This window comes from Camelina sativa, chromosome 18, assembly GCF_000633955.1.
Source record: "Camelina sativa cultivar DH55 chromosome 18, Cs, whole genome shotgun sequence".
In the NCBI taxonomy this organism is placed as follows: Eukaryota; Viridiplantae; Streptophyta; class Magnoliopsida; order Brassicales; family Brassicaceae; genus Camelina; species Camelina sativa.
In genome coordinates this window covers 13,788,986-13,804,969 of record NC_025702.1, presented here as the reverse complement: position 1 = coordinate 13,804,969, position 15,984 = coordinate 13,788,986, and the positions used below count along the sequence as shown (strand labels likewise).

General features: G+C 33.5%; 3 protein-coding genes across 3 annotated transcripts in view; 1 reads left to right on the top strand and 2 right to left on the bottom strand.

The window, feature by feature from the left end:
* LOC104761499 (putative F-box/LRR-repeat protein At1g56400) overlaps positions 1 to 1,588 on the bottom strand; it is a 2,961-nt gene extending 1,373 nt beyond the window's left edge. Inside the window, exons 1-2 of the mRNA XM_019240255.1 lie at positions 635 to 1,588; positions 170 to 343 (exon numbers count right to left, since the gene is read on the bottom strand). Coding sequence (XP_019095800.1) covers positions 170 to 343; positions 635 to 1,579 — 1,119 coding nt within the window. The 5' untranslated portion in view covers positions 1,580 to 1,588. The remainder of the gene's footprint in view (positions 1 to 169; positions 344 to 634) is intronic.
* Positions 3,765 to 6,086, top strand: LOC104761498 (tryptophan synthase beta chain 1, chloroplastic-like). The gene is made up of 5 exons (XM_010484586.2): positions 3,765 to 4,187; positions 4,407 to 4,763; positions 4,851 to 5,293; positions 5,568 to 5,662; positions 5,751 to 6,086. Exons 1-5 carry the CDS (start codon positions 3,831 to 3,833, stop codon positions 5,924 to 5,926), a joined length of 1,428 nt encoding a protein of 475 aa, XP_010482888.1. The 5' UTR covers positions 3,765 to 3,830; the 3' UTR covers positions 5,927 to 6,086.
* LOC104761497 (glucose-6-phosphate/phosphate translocator 1, chloroplastic-like) lies at positions 6,791 to 9,683 on the bottom strand. The gene is made up of 5 exons (XM_010484585.2): positions 8,916 to 9,683; positions 8,242 to 8,467; positions 7,860 to 8,082; positions 7,380 to 7,593; positions 6,791 to 7,123 (listed from the first exon to the last, which is right to left on the bottom strand). Exons 1-5 carry the CDS (start codon positions 9,423 to 9,425, stop codon positions 7,112 to 7,114), a joined length of 1,185 nt encoding a protein of 394 aa, XP_010482887.1. The 5' UTR covers positions 9,426 to 9,683; the 3' UTR covers positions 6,791 to 7,111.

The following is a 15,984-nucleotide window of genomic DNA, read 5'->3' as shown; positions in this document are numbered from 1 at the left end:
GTAGGTAAGACTTTTTTTCCAATATGAACGTGGACCGACGCCACAATATGATTTAGCGTACTGCAATATATCAAAACGACAAATTATGACTTTTTAGGGAAAATCATACATATATAACTATTGTTCTCAAATTCCCACTAATATATATATATATTTATAGTAATCTTACCGAGAAAAAGCTTCGAGTGAAGATATCCAAAGTTAACGTTTCCAGGTTAGGGCAATTATTGAGGAGGAGCGTAATTCCTTTAAACTCCATGACATGCAACCTCGTTCTCAGCACCAAATGTTGTGTTTTCATAGGACGAAGTAAAGAAGACGGATCATCACATTCTTGGATAGCCTTCAAAAAGAAAAACACATGGATGCACTTACTCAGATAAAGATAACTGTCAACTAACCAGTCTTTATATCAATCAATTACAACGCATTAGCTTATAAGGTAAAGATACTACACATACTACTATATTAGCTACTAGGCTATTTAAAACTTTGATAGGGAGAATCGTTATATTTTGAAACTAACCTATACTATATATATCCCCTAGTAAAATATTTTGCTCAATTCTCATTCTCAAAGATATGTTAATAACGTGAAAATGTAATGTAAAGAAGTTAAGATTTAAATATATACCTGAAGGAGAAAAGGGCATACACTTAAGGTCCTCGCACCTCCAAGACTGTTAAGGAAGCCAGAAAGCATAGTTCCTTCTAATTTGGTTCTTTGATTGGGTACTTCGTAGTCGCCCTCTGCCTCAAAATCTAAATAAACTTCTTTGAACTTATTCATTTTCTTGACATCAAAAGCAAGCAGTTGGCCTGAGTACTTGAATATCTCTACATTAGGCAGATCAAAGGAACAAGCCATGTAAAGAGAGACTTCACAGTTCTCAAATTCAAATTCCTTGATATCTCCGGCTATGTTGTTGATATCAGCACCCCAACAATAACTAAAACTTAGACTCTTGAGCGTAGGAGAGGTTGATATCAAAGACTCGTCCCCTGTGAGTTCGATCCAACCTATAGAGAGCTTTCTAAGCGATCCAGAGTTTGTGAGCTTCGAGGGGTCAAACCCGCACGAATATATCTTCAGCGATTCGAGGGTTCTTGAATTGTAAACGCTTGCTGGTAAATGCACATAAACCTCGTAAAACCTCGACGCATCTTTAGTGACTGACCAATAAAAGTCTGTGAAATCAAGAACTAGGTTCTTGACTTTTCTTGCGACTGCGAATTCGATCAGGGACTCCATCTCTGCCGTAAATCCCCATGGAATAGAGAACTTAATCTCGAAGGTTTCCAGGCAGTAACCGTGATATCGAGAGACCCATTGACACATGTAGTTAACAAACGAAATCCTTTTAGATCTTCTGTCGGGGACAGAGCGGTCCACATACTCGGATTCCTTGAAAGAAATGTGTCTTGTCTCACGACAGAGATACCTCCACCTCTTAGAGAGTAAACTGGTCCTTAAACATTCCTTAAACGACAAACAAGAGATGATCATAATCAGAAGTACATCTGGTAGATTGGATAATGCGTCTAGTTCGATACTTGAAGCCATTCTCTTAGAAGTCATCTCTTCCGATCGAAATCCTAATATGCATAAAACAAAAATCGTTAGTGAATTGATGTTATCTCCTTTGCATTTACAGTTTTAAGCTTTCAATAAATATGTCCGAATCTATTGCACTAGCCATCAAAAAAAAAAAGACATCTTTATATATAACTTTTAAAAAGGGACAACAAAACCAAATTACAATAAGAATACAGAGGTTTCAACTCTCTACAGTCAACATATCCATACTGGTACACAATTATTTTACCTCTGTTTAAAAAACATAATAAAAAAACTATTGAAAACTTTAAACTATAACTACTCTCTCGACACAATTTTCTAAACAATTTGGCTATGAAATTCCTTGTAAACGATTTCTACAAAATATGCTACATATTGATGAACAAAAATGATGTTGTATGTATTCAAATCCATAATCGATATGACAATTTTATCATTCAAAATCAGTGGACGCAGACAGTGGAGCAAGAAAAACACTAAAGTAAAATCATTAAAATGTAAATGCAGCACATATATCTCATAATATTTAAGCAAAATAAAGATATTATAACAACAACGAATTTTAAAACTAAAATAAAAGAAGAACTGATGCACCTGAAAACTTTGTCTTCTCTCGGTTATGCCTGTTTAAGATCTCAAGATTTCTTCTTCTCTTTTAATCAATATGTGATTTTGTAATTCTGATGAGTCATATAGTGAATGTCGTAAATGTTTTAAAAGGGAAGAAATCTAGGTACATCATGAATATGCTACTGTAAAATATAAGGGTAGGTGATGGCTATTGGCTCACTTGGATATTTATATCAAATCATGTGTTAACATCTTATCTCATTTTTTGAATTACAGCAAACAAATTTTTTGTTAAGAAATAAATCTTATTTAATTTGGTTAAAATCTTAAATTAAAAGTCAAAAGTCTTAATTTGGTTAACTTATTTGCTTTTTTCTTTTTGGTAAAAAATCTTATTGGTATTACTAAAGATGCATTTTTATTGATTGTATACATCTTTTTGTGGTCAGAAAATGTGACCAACTTTTTATTTATAAAAAGAATTTATAAAAATACCTTACTCTGAAGAATAATTTAAAGAAATATATATTATGGGATTTTCTTCAACTTTGTTCAAGTGAACCAATGGCCATCACCTACCCTTATCTTTTACAGTAGCATATCATTAACCTAAATTGCTCTTCCTTTTAAAACATTTACCAACCCAAATAACAGTGAAGCTTTCTCGTTATTTTAATGGTTTTCGAGAAATAAAACATAAGGTTTTGAAAAAAAATATATATAATTTGAATAATCTTTTTTTTCTTTTTTTGTCTTCTTTTTTGAATAATATGTAAAATTTATTCGACAAAATAAACCTTTTTACATCAACTGCTACGGTAATGTGGCCTTTGAAGGACAAAACAATTGTTTAAAAAGAGGGTAGTGAGAGATCCTCCTATCTTGTAGCAAACCAAATCTCCATGCACTTCTCATAAATAATCACCTTGCTCTCTAATAGAGGTTAGTCTGTCCGAACATCCTTGTCTAGCCTCCTGGTTAGTTGGGATGCGATCAGTCCTTCTCCATGTCTTCTATTGTTTCGCTCCTTCCAGAGTGAATGTGCCAGCAACTGAAAAGAATATCGCAATAGCCAATAAGAATAAACGATCCTTTCCCAGTGATGTATCAATGAGGAGCTTGATGATGACGACCCACTCCACTGAAGAAACAGAGTTAAGAAGCTTGGAGGTTAGGCCAGACCAAACCTCCCTCGAGTATGGACAGCTGTAGAATAATTTTTAACAATCTATCATCTATGGCATATACTAACTGAAATAAAATAAGGGTACTAGGGGTAGGGGTAGAGCCAAGAATACGGGTAGGTGATGATGGCTCATTTGGATATGTTTATTCTTTCTTTCAAAAGCATGTGTTAAAAGTACTCATTTTCATTTTCGGAGTCGTACCAACTTTTTTTCGTTTTGGTAAAAGTCTTATTTGGCTAAAATCATATGTTTTGCTTCATAATAAGAGAAGACCACAAATAACCAAATTGATTTGCTCAACAATAGTACTTTAATATGATTTTTTTTTTTTTTTTGTGGTCAGAAATTTTGACCAATTGTTTTTGGAAAAAAAAAAAAAGAATCTATCAATGAAATCTATAAAAACACCCAAAACAAAACACTTTGAAAGGGTATCTCAAGGGAGAAGGAAGAAGAAGAATATATAAATTTGTTTGACTCAGAGAGATTCAGTAATGGCAGCCTCTGCTACTTTCAGAGCCTCCGTTTCTCCATCTCCTCCTTCGTCTTCTTCCTCTTCTTCCTCTTCTCAGCTCACCCATTTGAGATCATCACCCTTCAAAGCTTTCAACTTTACGCCTCTGCCATCGTCTCGCAGCTCCAAGTCATCATCTTTCTCCGTCTCCTGCACTATCGCCAAGGACCCGGCTGTTCTTATGGCTCCCGGATCTGACCCGGCTCTTTGGCAAAGACCCGATTCGTTCGGTCGGTTTGGCAAGTTTGGTGGCAAGTATGTACCTGAAACCCTTATGCACGCTCTCTCTGAGCTTGAATCAGCTTTCTATGCTCTCGCCACCGACGATGATTTCCAGGTATAGAGTCAAATTGATACACTTTTGCGTTTTGAATTTGCAGATTCATAAAAAGTTTGGATCTTGTTGATGGGAAATGTATATTCTAGGGCACCTGAATGAATTGTTCATAGATGAAATGGTCAGAGATTATACGGAACAGTGCGAGAATGATATAATTACGAATCTTGTTTCAATGGCTGATTCATGTGTGTTTTGTGTCAATGAATCTTTTGTTAGAGAGAGTTGGCAGGGATCTTGAAGGACTATGTTGGTAGAGAAAGCCCTCTGTATTTTGCGGAGAGGCTCACTGAGCATTACCGGCGTGAAAATGGGGAAGGGCCGCTTATATACTTGAAGAGAGAAGACCTGAACCATACTGGTGCTCATAAGATTAACAATGCTGTGGCTCAGGCTCTTCTTGCCAAGCGTTTGGGAAAGAAGAGGATTATTGCTGAGACAGGAGCTGGTCAACATGGTGTGGCTACAGCTACTGTGTGTGCCCGTTTTGGTCTGGAGTGTATTATCTATATGGGTGCTCAAGATATGGAGAGACAAGCACTCAATGTGTTCAGGATGCGACTTCTTGGTGCTGAGGTGATGCTAAAGAAATTATCTCATTGGTTAGCCATCTGTTTTTTTAAATGCGATAAACATTGTTTCTGAACCTTTCTTGTGTTACAGGTGAGAGGAGTTCACTCTGGAACAGCGACATTGAAGGATGCTACATCCGAAGCAATAAGAGATTGGGTGACCAATGTGGAGACTACCCATTACATATTGGGATCTGTGGCTGGTCCTCATCCTTACCCGATGATGGTAAGAGACTTCCATGCTGTGATTGGTAAAGAAACTAGGAGACAAGCGTTGGAGAAATGGGGAGGGAAGCCAGATGTCTTGGTGGCTTGTGTCGGTGGTGGTTCAAACGCTATGGGACTCTTCCATGAATTTGTAAACGACAAAGAGGTCCGGATGATCGGTGTGGAAGCAGCGGGATTCGGATTAGACAGTGGCAAACACGCTGCTACATTGACAAAGGGAGATGTTGGTGTCCTCCATGGAGCCATGAGTTACTTGCTGCAAGATGATGATGGACAAATCATTGAACCACACTCCATCAGTGCAGGGTAAGTGAGATTCTCTATTTAGATCCGCTAGCCATCATAAGTAGGGATGTGGTGATGAGCTAGCCTAGCTTGGTCCATACTGAGCCAGCTCTGATTTTGCCAAATATAAAGTCAACTGAATGAACTTGGCCTGGCCCAACTGCAAGTTGACCGATCCATGGCGGGCATATAAGGCCCATCGCAACTTTCTTATTTATATGGTTGAATGCAGATTATCTAATAGTCTACTTAGTTAGCCACGGTTGCATAAACATGGTTTGATTTTCTCTTACAGATTGGACTACCCTGGAGTCGGACCTGAGCACAGTTTTTTCAAAGACATGGGACGGGCTGAATACTATAGCATAACCGACGAAGAAGCGTTGGAAGGTATGTATCAATGCATAGTCTTTAGTTCTGTATTCAAAAATTGTTTTGTAACATGCCTTTTGCATTCTCTTTGATTTGCGGTTTGCAGCATTCAAGAGAGTGTCCCGGTTAGAGGGAATAATTCCAGCACTAGAGACCTCACACGCATTAGCTTACCTCGAGAAGCTATGCCCCACGTTAGCAGACGGAACGAGAGTGGTCTTGAACTTCAGCGGAAGAGGAGATAAAGATGTTCAGACAGTGGCTAAGTATCTTGAAGTTTGAAAAGAAACACTTTTGTTTGTGTTATTTTAGTTTTCAGACAATGAAATCCTTTTTGTACTTGTAATATGTTTGTACTTTGCTTCTCTCTGGTCAAGAACGTTTCCAACAAAAAAAATTGGAAATAGAAAATGATAAACGAATAGAACAGAATTTGAATAAATGTATGATTATCAATAAAAAACACATTTCATATTTTTGAAAGAGCTCGAGTGTTTTGTTCGTCAATTTGCTTTCTTATTTCTCGTAATCAAAACTAAAACCTACTTTTGGGCAGATACAACAGACATGAAAATACGAATCTCAATGGTTATGCATTGATACATACCTTCAAGAAGACCTGTATGATACTATGACCAATGCAGCTAATTTAATCGGTTAATAGCTACTACATTCCAATGTTACATTAGAAATAAAGAATGAAAGAGGTCCAATTGTTGGAAGACATATATATTCGCATATACTATAGCATCTGCTACTGTGTCATGTTCCCGTTGTGATCCTTTACGATTTAATGGTGACTTTGATGAATAAATAAAAATAAAATAAGCAAATTGCAAATTACGATAGAGAGAGAATATTTTTTTAGTATATTCTTCACCACAAACATCTCTCTGCCTCTTCTGAACTCCCAATAGACATCTCTCCGTCTCTTTTCCAAGTCTGAACCAAATCTAATGTCTCTGTTCCATTTCCAAGTATCAACATTACTTTTGTAATAAAATCCATTATTGATTACTATTGTCTGTTTGGGGTCCTTTAGTCAATAAAATACTCTTTAGTAAAATATAAATTGGACATCAACTCTTTCCAACATAACTAGTTCACGTAACAAGAACCTTGTGTATGCATAATGACAGCAAAACATGAATAATCTGGAGATAATATATTCTCTATTTCTTTTTGAATGATATTTTCTCTCTTAGTTGAAAAGAGAGTTTCAGGGTGTCGTCTTATTCTCAAGGGGACAATATCTATATCCCACTTTAGTTACAAAAGAGGCAATCTTCTCACTTCCCCCAAATTCAAAAAAGAAAAAACTCAAATTAAATAACCGCCTAACACACTCTAAAAGCATTCTCGTGTCTTTTGTCATTATTGAGGATATCTACATTAAGCTCTTTCCCTCGGTTTAAACCGAATTCACTAGCTCAACACCACACCCGTACACCCCTTATGTCTTCCAAATCAGAGCTTTGCCTGCACGAAACGCCAAAACCAGGATAAACAAACGCGAATCTTGATTCTTGAATTATATATCAAGCCAATAAACTAAGACGGTTTCTTGATAATGTCTAAGGAAGTTATATAGTTAAGAGTCTAATCATATGGCAAAGGTTCATCATGTGGGTGTGAAGTGAAAGCCTAGAGACGCTTATTTATCATAGTTTCATATGGATAATAGGGGTATTCTGGTCAACTGAAGGTTTGTGTTTTGGATCTTGGATGTTTTTACCTGGGAATACAAGAAGGTTCCAAGGATAGCAATGGCAGCTCCAAGGGCGTTAACTGGCTGGACTGGAGTGCGGAAGATAATGATGGAGGAGACAATGACGGAGATACGTTTCATCGTGTTACCAACACTGAATGTCAAGGGAGAGATTTGGTCTAAAGACATGTAAGAGACTTGGTTGTAAAGGTGATAGAACACACTCTGCGCGAGTACCCACCTGCAAATTTGATGAAAGAAAAAGTGGAATCGGATAAGCGAATGGATCACATATATATACGCCTAACCACTAAAAAAGACTCCAGGATTCTTAATCATTTGGATGATAACAAAATGAATTTCAAAGTTAAAGACAAGAACTTGACAAGTGGGTCTTTCACAACGGATTCTAGGTACAGGACAAGAATGCATTAAACACGTAAAAAAAATTTATCTTTAGAGTTTAAAAGAGTTGTCTTCTCGTAAGAGATTTTAGAGGGAACTTACCAGACAAACTGTGGTCCGACAGCAGCGAGCGCATTGTGCCAACCATCGACCCACATCTGAGGTCCTTCAACCGCAATCGCAAAGGGAGTGAGTATCAGTAGAGACAACATTGAGAGACAAGCGTAGTAGTTCATTCCGCTCACAGACTTTCCCTTCATTCCCTTCTTGGAGAAGATGTTACGGAAGACGAAAGCCAAGTTCGATATCATAGCTCCCATAAAACCTGAAAAGCAGAAGCCGCAGATTTAAAGCCAAAATCAAACAAGCAAAGCCATTTCAAGAATCAGTCCCAATTACACATCAATATGTAGAAGATAAAACGAAAAAAAGATGAAGAAAAAACATTTGATATATAACCAACGTATCAAGAGATATATGTTACCAATCATGTTGAAGTTAAGCTCAGTAAGGGCCGAGAGAGCACAACCACCAATGATAGGAATGAGAGACAGGTACACCGAAGTTGGGAAGGTTTCACCTAAAATGAACCTAGAGACAAGCACACTAAACGCAGGTTCACCACTCTTGATGATGTGAGTGAACGAAACCGCAACCTTTGACATACTCACCGTCGCAGCCACATGACCAATTGTATGCGCCACAGCAACCTTTACGCAAATCCAACAAAAACAAACTTTTTAGTACAACAAAATATCAAAAAATTCAATACTCACCGTCGAAGCTAAATTATGACTCTTGATTATTTCATAATTTAGCTATGAAAATTCAGAAATTATAACAACAAAATTCAGTAGCCTATCAACCCAAACACAGCCAAAAAAAACATCACTTTCTCTTCTCTCTCTCCCTCAGTAGTTTTTTTTATCTCAGGAAGCAAACAAAACTAAGCATATCACTCAGGTAACAACAAAACAACAACAAATATTCCTGCAAGATCTGCATCAATTTGACCTTAAACCTCACATACCCATCATCGTAAACATCGAAATCAAACCAAAAGTTTCAACCTTTTTTTTTTCCTTTTCACAAAAGCAAAAACTCACCAAACCCACCAAACCTCATATAATTCCCCCCCCCCCCTACCAACCCACTTACCGGGAAAAGAGTTTTCCAGAAATCGAAATCAGTCTTGGGAGTCTCAACGATCCCAACAGCCCAAGAGATTAGCATCATCAACGAACCAGCGGCAAGAGAGAGCGTCGAGGTGAGCCACGGGTAAGGGTAAGCGTTTAAGACCTTCTTGTTGTAGATATTGAACACAACGTTCAAAGCCCACCAAGTAGCAAAGTAAATCCCGATCTTCAAACGCTTAGCCGCTTCCGATTTCGTTTCCAACGCCGCCTCCGCCGTAGCATCATCACCACCGATCGGAGGCGTTGGCTCTGATCGGTCAGCTTCGTAAGCTTCACAGGGTCTCACTAACGGAGACTTGGCTCTCAGAGAAGAGAGATGAAGCGGCTTCGTGACGGATAAAACGGTGCGTTTTGGAAGCTCCGTCGTCGATGGAAAGGAGAGAGAAAGTGGAGATCTTTGGTGAAGTGAAGAAGGGTTTCGTCGGAAAAGCCCGATCTTTGTTGAGAAAGTTTGCTTCGCCGATAAAACCATCGCCGGAGAGGTTTTTTCGTCGAATTAAAAAAAAAAAAAAAAAAGTTTAAACCTTTCGATCACAGAGAGAGAGAGAGAAGAATGGATCAAGAGTTTTTGACCTAGAATCTTAAAAAAAAACGAAGAACAATTCAAATAAAGACGAAACAGAGATCTTAGAAAGTAAAATTAGATGGTCTTTGTTTGTTGTTCGCTATGTTTTTTTTTTTTACTTTATAGAGACTGAGAGAAAGTGAATTATATACTTCTAACAACTTATATTAGAAGTATATATATGCGATATTGATTTTTTTTTCTTAAATAAATGGTTATTCTTGACCAAAATAATAAAAAAGGGGAATTGTCACGTACTATTAAATAGGTTTTTCGAATTTATGGATACAGTTTCGGTTTTGGTATATTTGGCTTTTCATGTTTTATGAAAAAATGTTACCTTATTTGAAAAATATATGTATACTTAAAAATCAAATTTTGGAGATTTTGTTTCTCAAAATAACGTTGTGTTAAAAATCGTATGCGTGTTATGAACAGATTACATGAATTTTTATGCGTTATAATTATATGATTTGCATTGATGACATACTTTAGGAATCATTTTGATTACCCTAGAAAAAAATCGCACAGAATTAGAGACGCCTGGAAATGGAATGATGTATGTATTATTTTTTAAGATGATATTTTTTTGTTGTTTGTAAAGTAATAATGCCTACAGCTTACATCATATTTTTTTGGCTACAAAAAATATCTAGTCATGAAATAAGATGCTTCGTAATATATACAATTTTATACATAATTTTTTTTTTTTTTTTTTAAGTCAATGGTGGTTGGAAGTATCAACTCAAAAGTTTGCATCTCAAGTTACTTTGCTTTGAAAAAGTATCTCATAAACTAAAACCAATTAAAGAAGAGTCAGTCTTGCCTTCAGGCTTCAGCCCCATGCATTTCAAATGAATAATAATGGTAAGATCAGTTGGTTCAACCAAACTTCATTGAACTGAAACTTTAAAACCATCTTTTCAAGAAGTATATATAAAATTTAAAAAGGTTATGAAGTTTGAACTGAAGCTAAATCTCAAATTATGTAAAAGAATTAAACGAGTTTAAAAATTTTGAAAACTTTGAAACCATCGGATTTGGTCGCCCTAGTTTCAAGTGTCAACCATCTAAAAAAGTTATATGTACATCTAGACTAGGAGTAGGTGTGTTTAGTATATGCTAGAAACTGAACTTTACTAAATTGTAGATACGCGTTATAATAACTTGCCCAGTCGAAGCCCATCAGCCCTAACAATTTGTTGTGTTTTAATCATTTCAGAATCCAATATGATTATCAGTAAACATGCAACAAATCGCAAGAGAAAGTTCAATAATCAATATACATGATACTATATAGCACTCGCAAAACTCATTATCTGCAAACGTATTTTGCATCATCACTTAGAATATAAAAACCTTTGCAGCTAATTAATTGACATAACTTCAACTAATCTAATTTATTCAATAGCTCACAAACTTGCACTTTCACCCAGTTTTGGATCGAAATAAGATGTGGTAGTTTTATCATTTCGAACATCTTGTTAAAAAGATTTTTCTCGTTATTCAAAATGTTGATTTCATTTTTAAAAGTTACTAACAGTTAGTAAGTCTACTTCCTATATTTACCAGTCTAACTCTTGTTTTGTAAGACGTGTTCTGTTTTAACCGCAGTTATGACTTATGAGCTTCCGCTCAGTTCCACAGGTTGGATCAACCAGTGCATATATATGGGGAGATCTGGTGTCTTGTCGGAAGACAATGCTTCACTTCAGCAGTGAATTTGGGCTCCTAGCTTATGTAGGCAAACGTGAACTTCAAAGAAACATTATACTTGCTGGCAAAAAAAAAAAAAACATTATACTGCATAATACTTTCCATGTATATGATTTCATTGATTAATAATTTTAATAAATTCACCATCTTTTTTGTTACTACCAAGAAAAAATTATCAGAAAAACATTATAATAGTTAAATATTTATTTTAATAATTTGTCTAACATTAAACAAAGATAGACAAGTATTACGAAACAGAAATATAAAAGATTTTTCTCTTTGGGTACCGGCTTAACTATCTAAGTCCTAATCATTGGCCTTAACCGCTCTCATAATCATGTTTAGCTTAATAACTTCGGAATCTTTGGGCTCACATGCGAATGTCATAGCATTTTCATTTCAATTCAGTACTTTTCAGTTTTCCCGTAGCGGCACGGCACATTGTTGCTATACGTGTCGATTTGCAATTTCACTTAGTTTTTCCTTATTTGGCCTAACTCATATAAGAGATTTAAACTGAAAATAATAAAGAAACAAATATGAAATTCTTTGACAAAAAAAAACAAATATGAAATATAGAATGGAAAAAAACAAATATGAGATTTACTCTATGACTTAACATGAAGAAATAAACCATATGATATGGAAACACTAACAGTGAAAGCTATTTTATTTCACGAGACTGAGACTCTTGAGAGCTATGTTTATCTCTAACCATATATGATATGATACTTGACGTAACAAAACTTGCTTTAATTGTAAATATACAAGAGCATTGACCTATTTGGTTATGTTTTAAAGTAAGTAATATTCATAATCATATAGTACAAAAATATTCCTTTGATCGCAATTTATTTAATTTTGTAGCTTTAATTGGAACCCACTAATCCATTCAGTGCCACGTAGACTTTATTATGTCAAAGTCTCACAGCTAGTATATATGCTTCTATTACTTACGTTTTTATTTTCTTCATCTTAACAATTCCTTTTGTTTTGTTTTTTTTTGGTTTTCTTAACAAATCATTAACAATTATACAGAGCCTAGAATAATCATGAGAAAAAAAAAACCAAGTTTTGGTTAATACAGGTATTCCATCCATGCCGTTCTATTTTCTAGAATAAAGTGTGAGAGGATTACAACCGAACATGTCGAAGGTTTTTAGATTGGCTGCGGCTTGACCGCTTGAGTGTCAATCCCAGTTATTAACATGGTGCGTTTGTATCCAACAAACTTGTATTCCTTCAAGCTAAGTTAACCGGGGTTTAGTCTAGACTTTTATCAAAAACAAAAGCAAAAAAAAAAAAGCATTGGCCGTTCTCACGTTAATAATCGTGTAAAACAAAGAATATAGTATATAGCCTGACGAAATAGCAATTAAAAAATAAGAACAGAAAGGAGACATAATTAGTATAATTTAATCCCTAAGTTCGGCATCTCAATAATACAATAGTTGAATATTTATATGAAATAAAATCTTGGCAAAGATCTTCTATTGACGTATGTCAAAGAGTTTTACTAAGTCAATGATAAATTACTAAATTAGAGGTTGACAGATCTATATTTTCTTAGACATTTAGCAAAGAAATCTTGAAATTCATACATATTTACAAGTATGTTATTAGTATTAATTATTAATTTTTTTTTTATTGAAATAATTATTATTAAGTTTTGATTTTGGAAAACAAGATTTCTCATCCTGATAAAATTTCCAAAATAATAGGAATCACTCCTTTTAAGATTAATTATTAATTTATAATTAATTTTATTAATACTAAATTTCCAATTTACAAAACAATATGAATTAATTCTATAAACACACAGTATTTAATTGTATGTTATAGTTCCTATAATATAAAACAATAAACCTCAAACAAAATGCTTTCTACACTAACTAATATATATCTGTATTTGTAAGGTTGTACATTTAAAAAAATACAAATTAAATATCAGTTATTAATATAGTTAATCTACAAAACAAATAACATTTTATTTTTATTTAAAAATAGTCCCGCGTGTGAATATCTAGTTCTAAAAACATTTTAGTTTGGTTTATTATATTAATAACCCATTTTTTATGTTAATGTTTTTCAATTTGTGGACATCTATATTATTATTTTGACAGCATTTTTTAGAAGAAGGCTTGAAGTTGGTCAATTTTACATCACATATCATTGTAAATAAAACATTTAATACAAAAAAAAATTTAATTAAGAAAACAAGTATGAAAATATATATTTCCCTAAGTATCTGAACAACATCAATTTCTATTTTCTTTTTTAAAAACAAGTTTTAAAATGTTTTGATGAAAAAAGAAACTATAGTATCTTACCTTATTCAATTTTGATTTTCCATGGTTTGGCATTATACATGTTTTCATTATACATAAATTGTTTAATGTTTTCTATGTTAAAATGGATAGAGCAATTGATATCAAAATGGGCAGAAAAAATATAAAAATAAACTAATAATGTATGATTTTATTATACTATATATATATGTATATTTTGTTCTAACCTCCACAAAATGATATATGTTTTTTGACTAAAAAACATGTGTCATTTATAGAGTTATAATGTCAAATACAAATATATATATATATATATATATATATATATCCTGTTGCACAATTTAAATAGTGAATACATCAAATTTAGTCATATGAGTAATAGCAATAATATTATCTGTGTAAATATCAATAATAATACTAAAAAAGCAACAATAAATTTATGGAAAATTTTATTTATCCACGGGTCCAAACCTAGACTAAAAATAATCATAAGTATGTGATGGGAATTAGGTTAATATTAATACACTTATATATTTTTGCGGGTTGGTCTAAAAACACAAACAAATTTTTTTTAAAACTTAATTTTATATGAAAGAAGTTAAAAACCAACACTAACCCGCTTCATCATACTCATAGACAAAACTAACTAATTTCAAATTGGTGAATAAAATTTAAATAATTTTATACTAACTACAAAGTATTATACATATTAACAGATGTTTACTTTCACAACAACTAATTTTGATTGATTAAATTCCAAAATAAAAGAATTTTGATTAATTAAATTTCAAATGAAAATAATATTTTTTAAATAGATAAAGAAAATAAAATTACAAATATCTCAATATTATTGTAAAAAAGTTTAAAACATATATTTGATCCAACATAATGTTTTTTAGTAAGTTGTATAAAATATACAAAAATACATAATCCCGCGGTATACCGCGGGTTAAAATCTAGTTGTTCTCAATCTCCTTAGATAAAGTATACTCCCTCTGTGTCATAAAGATTGATGTTTAGAACTTTTTATATATTTAAAAAAACAATGATTACTGAGTTTAAATATATATTTTTCTTTGACTAAAGAGATATTATTTAATTTTAAACCAATAACAATTTAAAATTTTAAATATTTTCAATAATTACTTTTTGAAGTTTACAAAACATCAATCTTTATGGGACAAAAAAATATCCCAAAACATCAATCTTTACGAAAGAGAAGAAGTATCATTTTGTCATAAATAGCTTGCAAAAGTGTAATCGCCTCATGGGGATAAACGGGTATCCATCGATATGTCGTAGTGGAAAATCGAATTTTCTTATATAAGTGGATAGTCTTGAACGACAGTGTAATTTGATCCAAAAATATGTAAGAAAAACATATACTCCAGGAAAAACTAGACCTACATAATATTTAGTATTTACAACTATAAGCAACCATTAGTTAGATTTTTGAGAAATTAATCTGTTTAACCATAGGATTGTAACGCAACTAAGGGCCTGATTGGTTCAAACGCCGCGGTTGCGGTTGTGAGAAATTGCGGAAGCGGGCGATTGCGGTTTCAAGCATTATTAAGCATTTTGAACTATTGGTTTAGTGGTTTAAAATTGGTGCGTTTGCGGAAGGTTTACGACTGGTTGACCAGCGGGTGCAATAGCGGTTAGAACATAATAAATGTGATATCTAATATATAAATGTTTAAAAACACCAAATTTTTTATTAAACTTGATTTATAATTAAAATTTATTAAAATACGTATTATTCAAAAAAAAATCAGNCCTTAATGAGTAAAATGGTTAGATAGAAAATATAACAAAAAAAAAATTCATTATCATTGATTTCTTTTAAGTTTTTTACAAAAAAAAAAAATTCTAACCGCAATCGCCCGCAACCGCAAACGCTTGCAGGAAACAGTNTTTAATCAAGTAATTTGATAAATGACAAAACATATGCTTTAGATCGTAGTTGCATCGGTAAGAATGGTCAAGTGAGAGTTGAGAAGAGACACTGGTGATTTGTTTTAATATTTTTCACAAATAATCTTATTTTCTTAAATTTCTGATGAAATATTATATTTATTTAGATTTTTTTGAACTTATGTGTGATGTGCCATTAAATTTACATCAAGTTTTCCGGGTTATGGTTAATTGGAATATTATTTTCTTCTAATTGTTTATTTTATAATCTCTGCAATCGTATTCGTACTTCATTTTCTCCCATCCTTAATGAGTAAAATGGTTAGATAGAAAATATAACAAAAAAAAAATTCATTATCATTGATTTCTTTTAAGTTTTTTACAAAAAAAAAAAATTCTAACCGCAATCGCCCGCAACCGCAAACGCTTGCAGGAAACAGTTTTTGGAATTCAGTGGTTTGGAGCGGTTGGGAGCGATTAGGAGCGATTGGGAACGGTTTGTGTGATTGGTTCCAATCGCTAGCAACCGCTACCACCCGCAAACG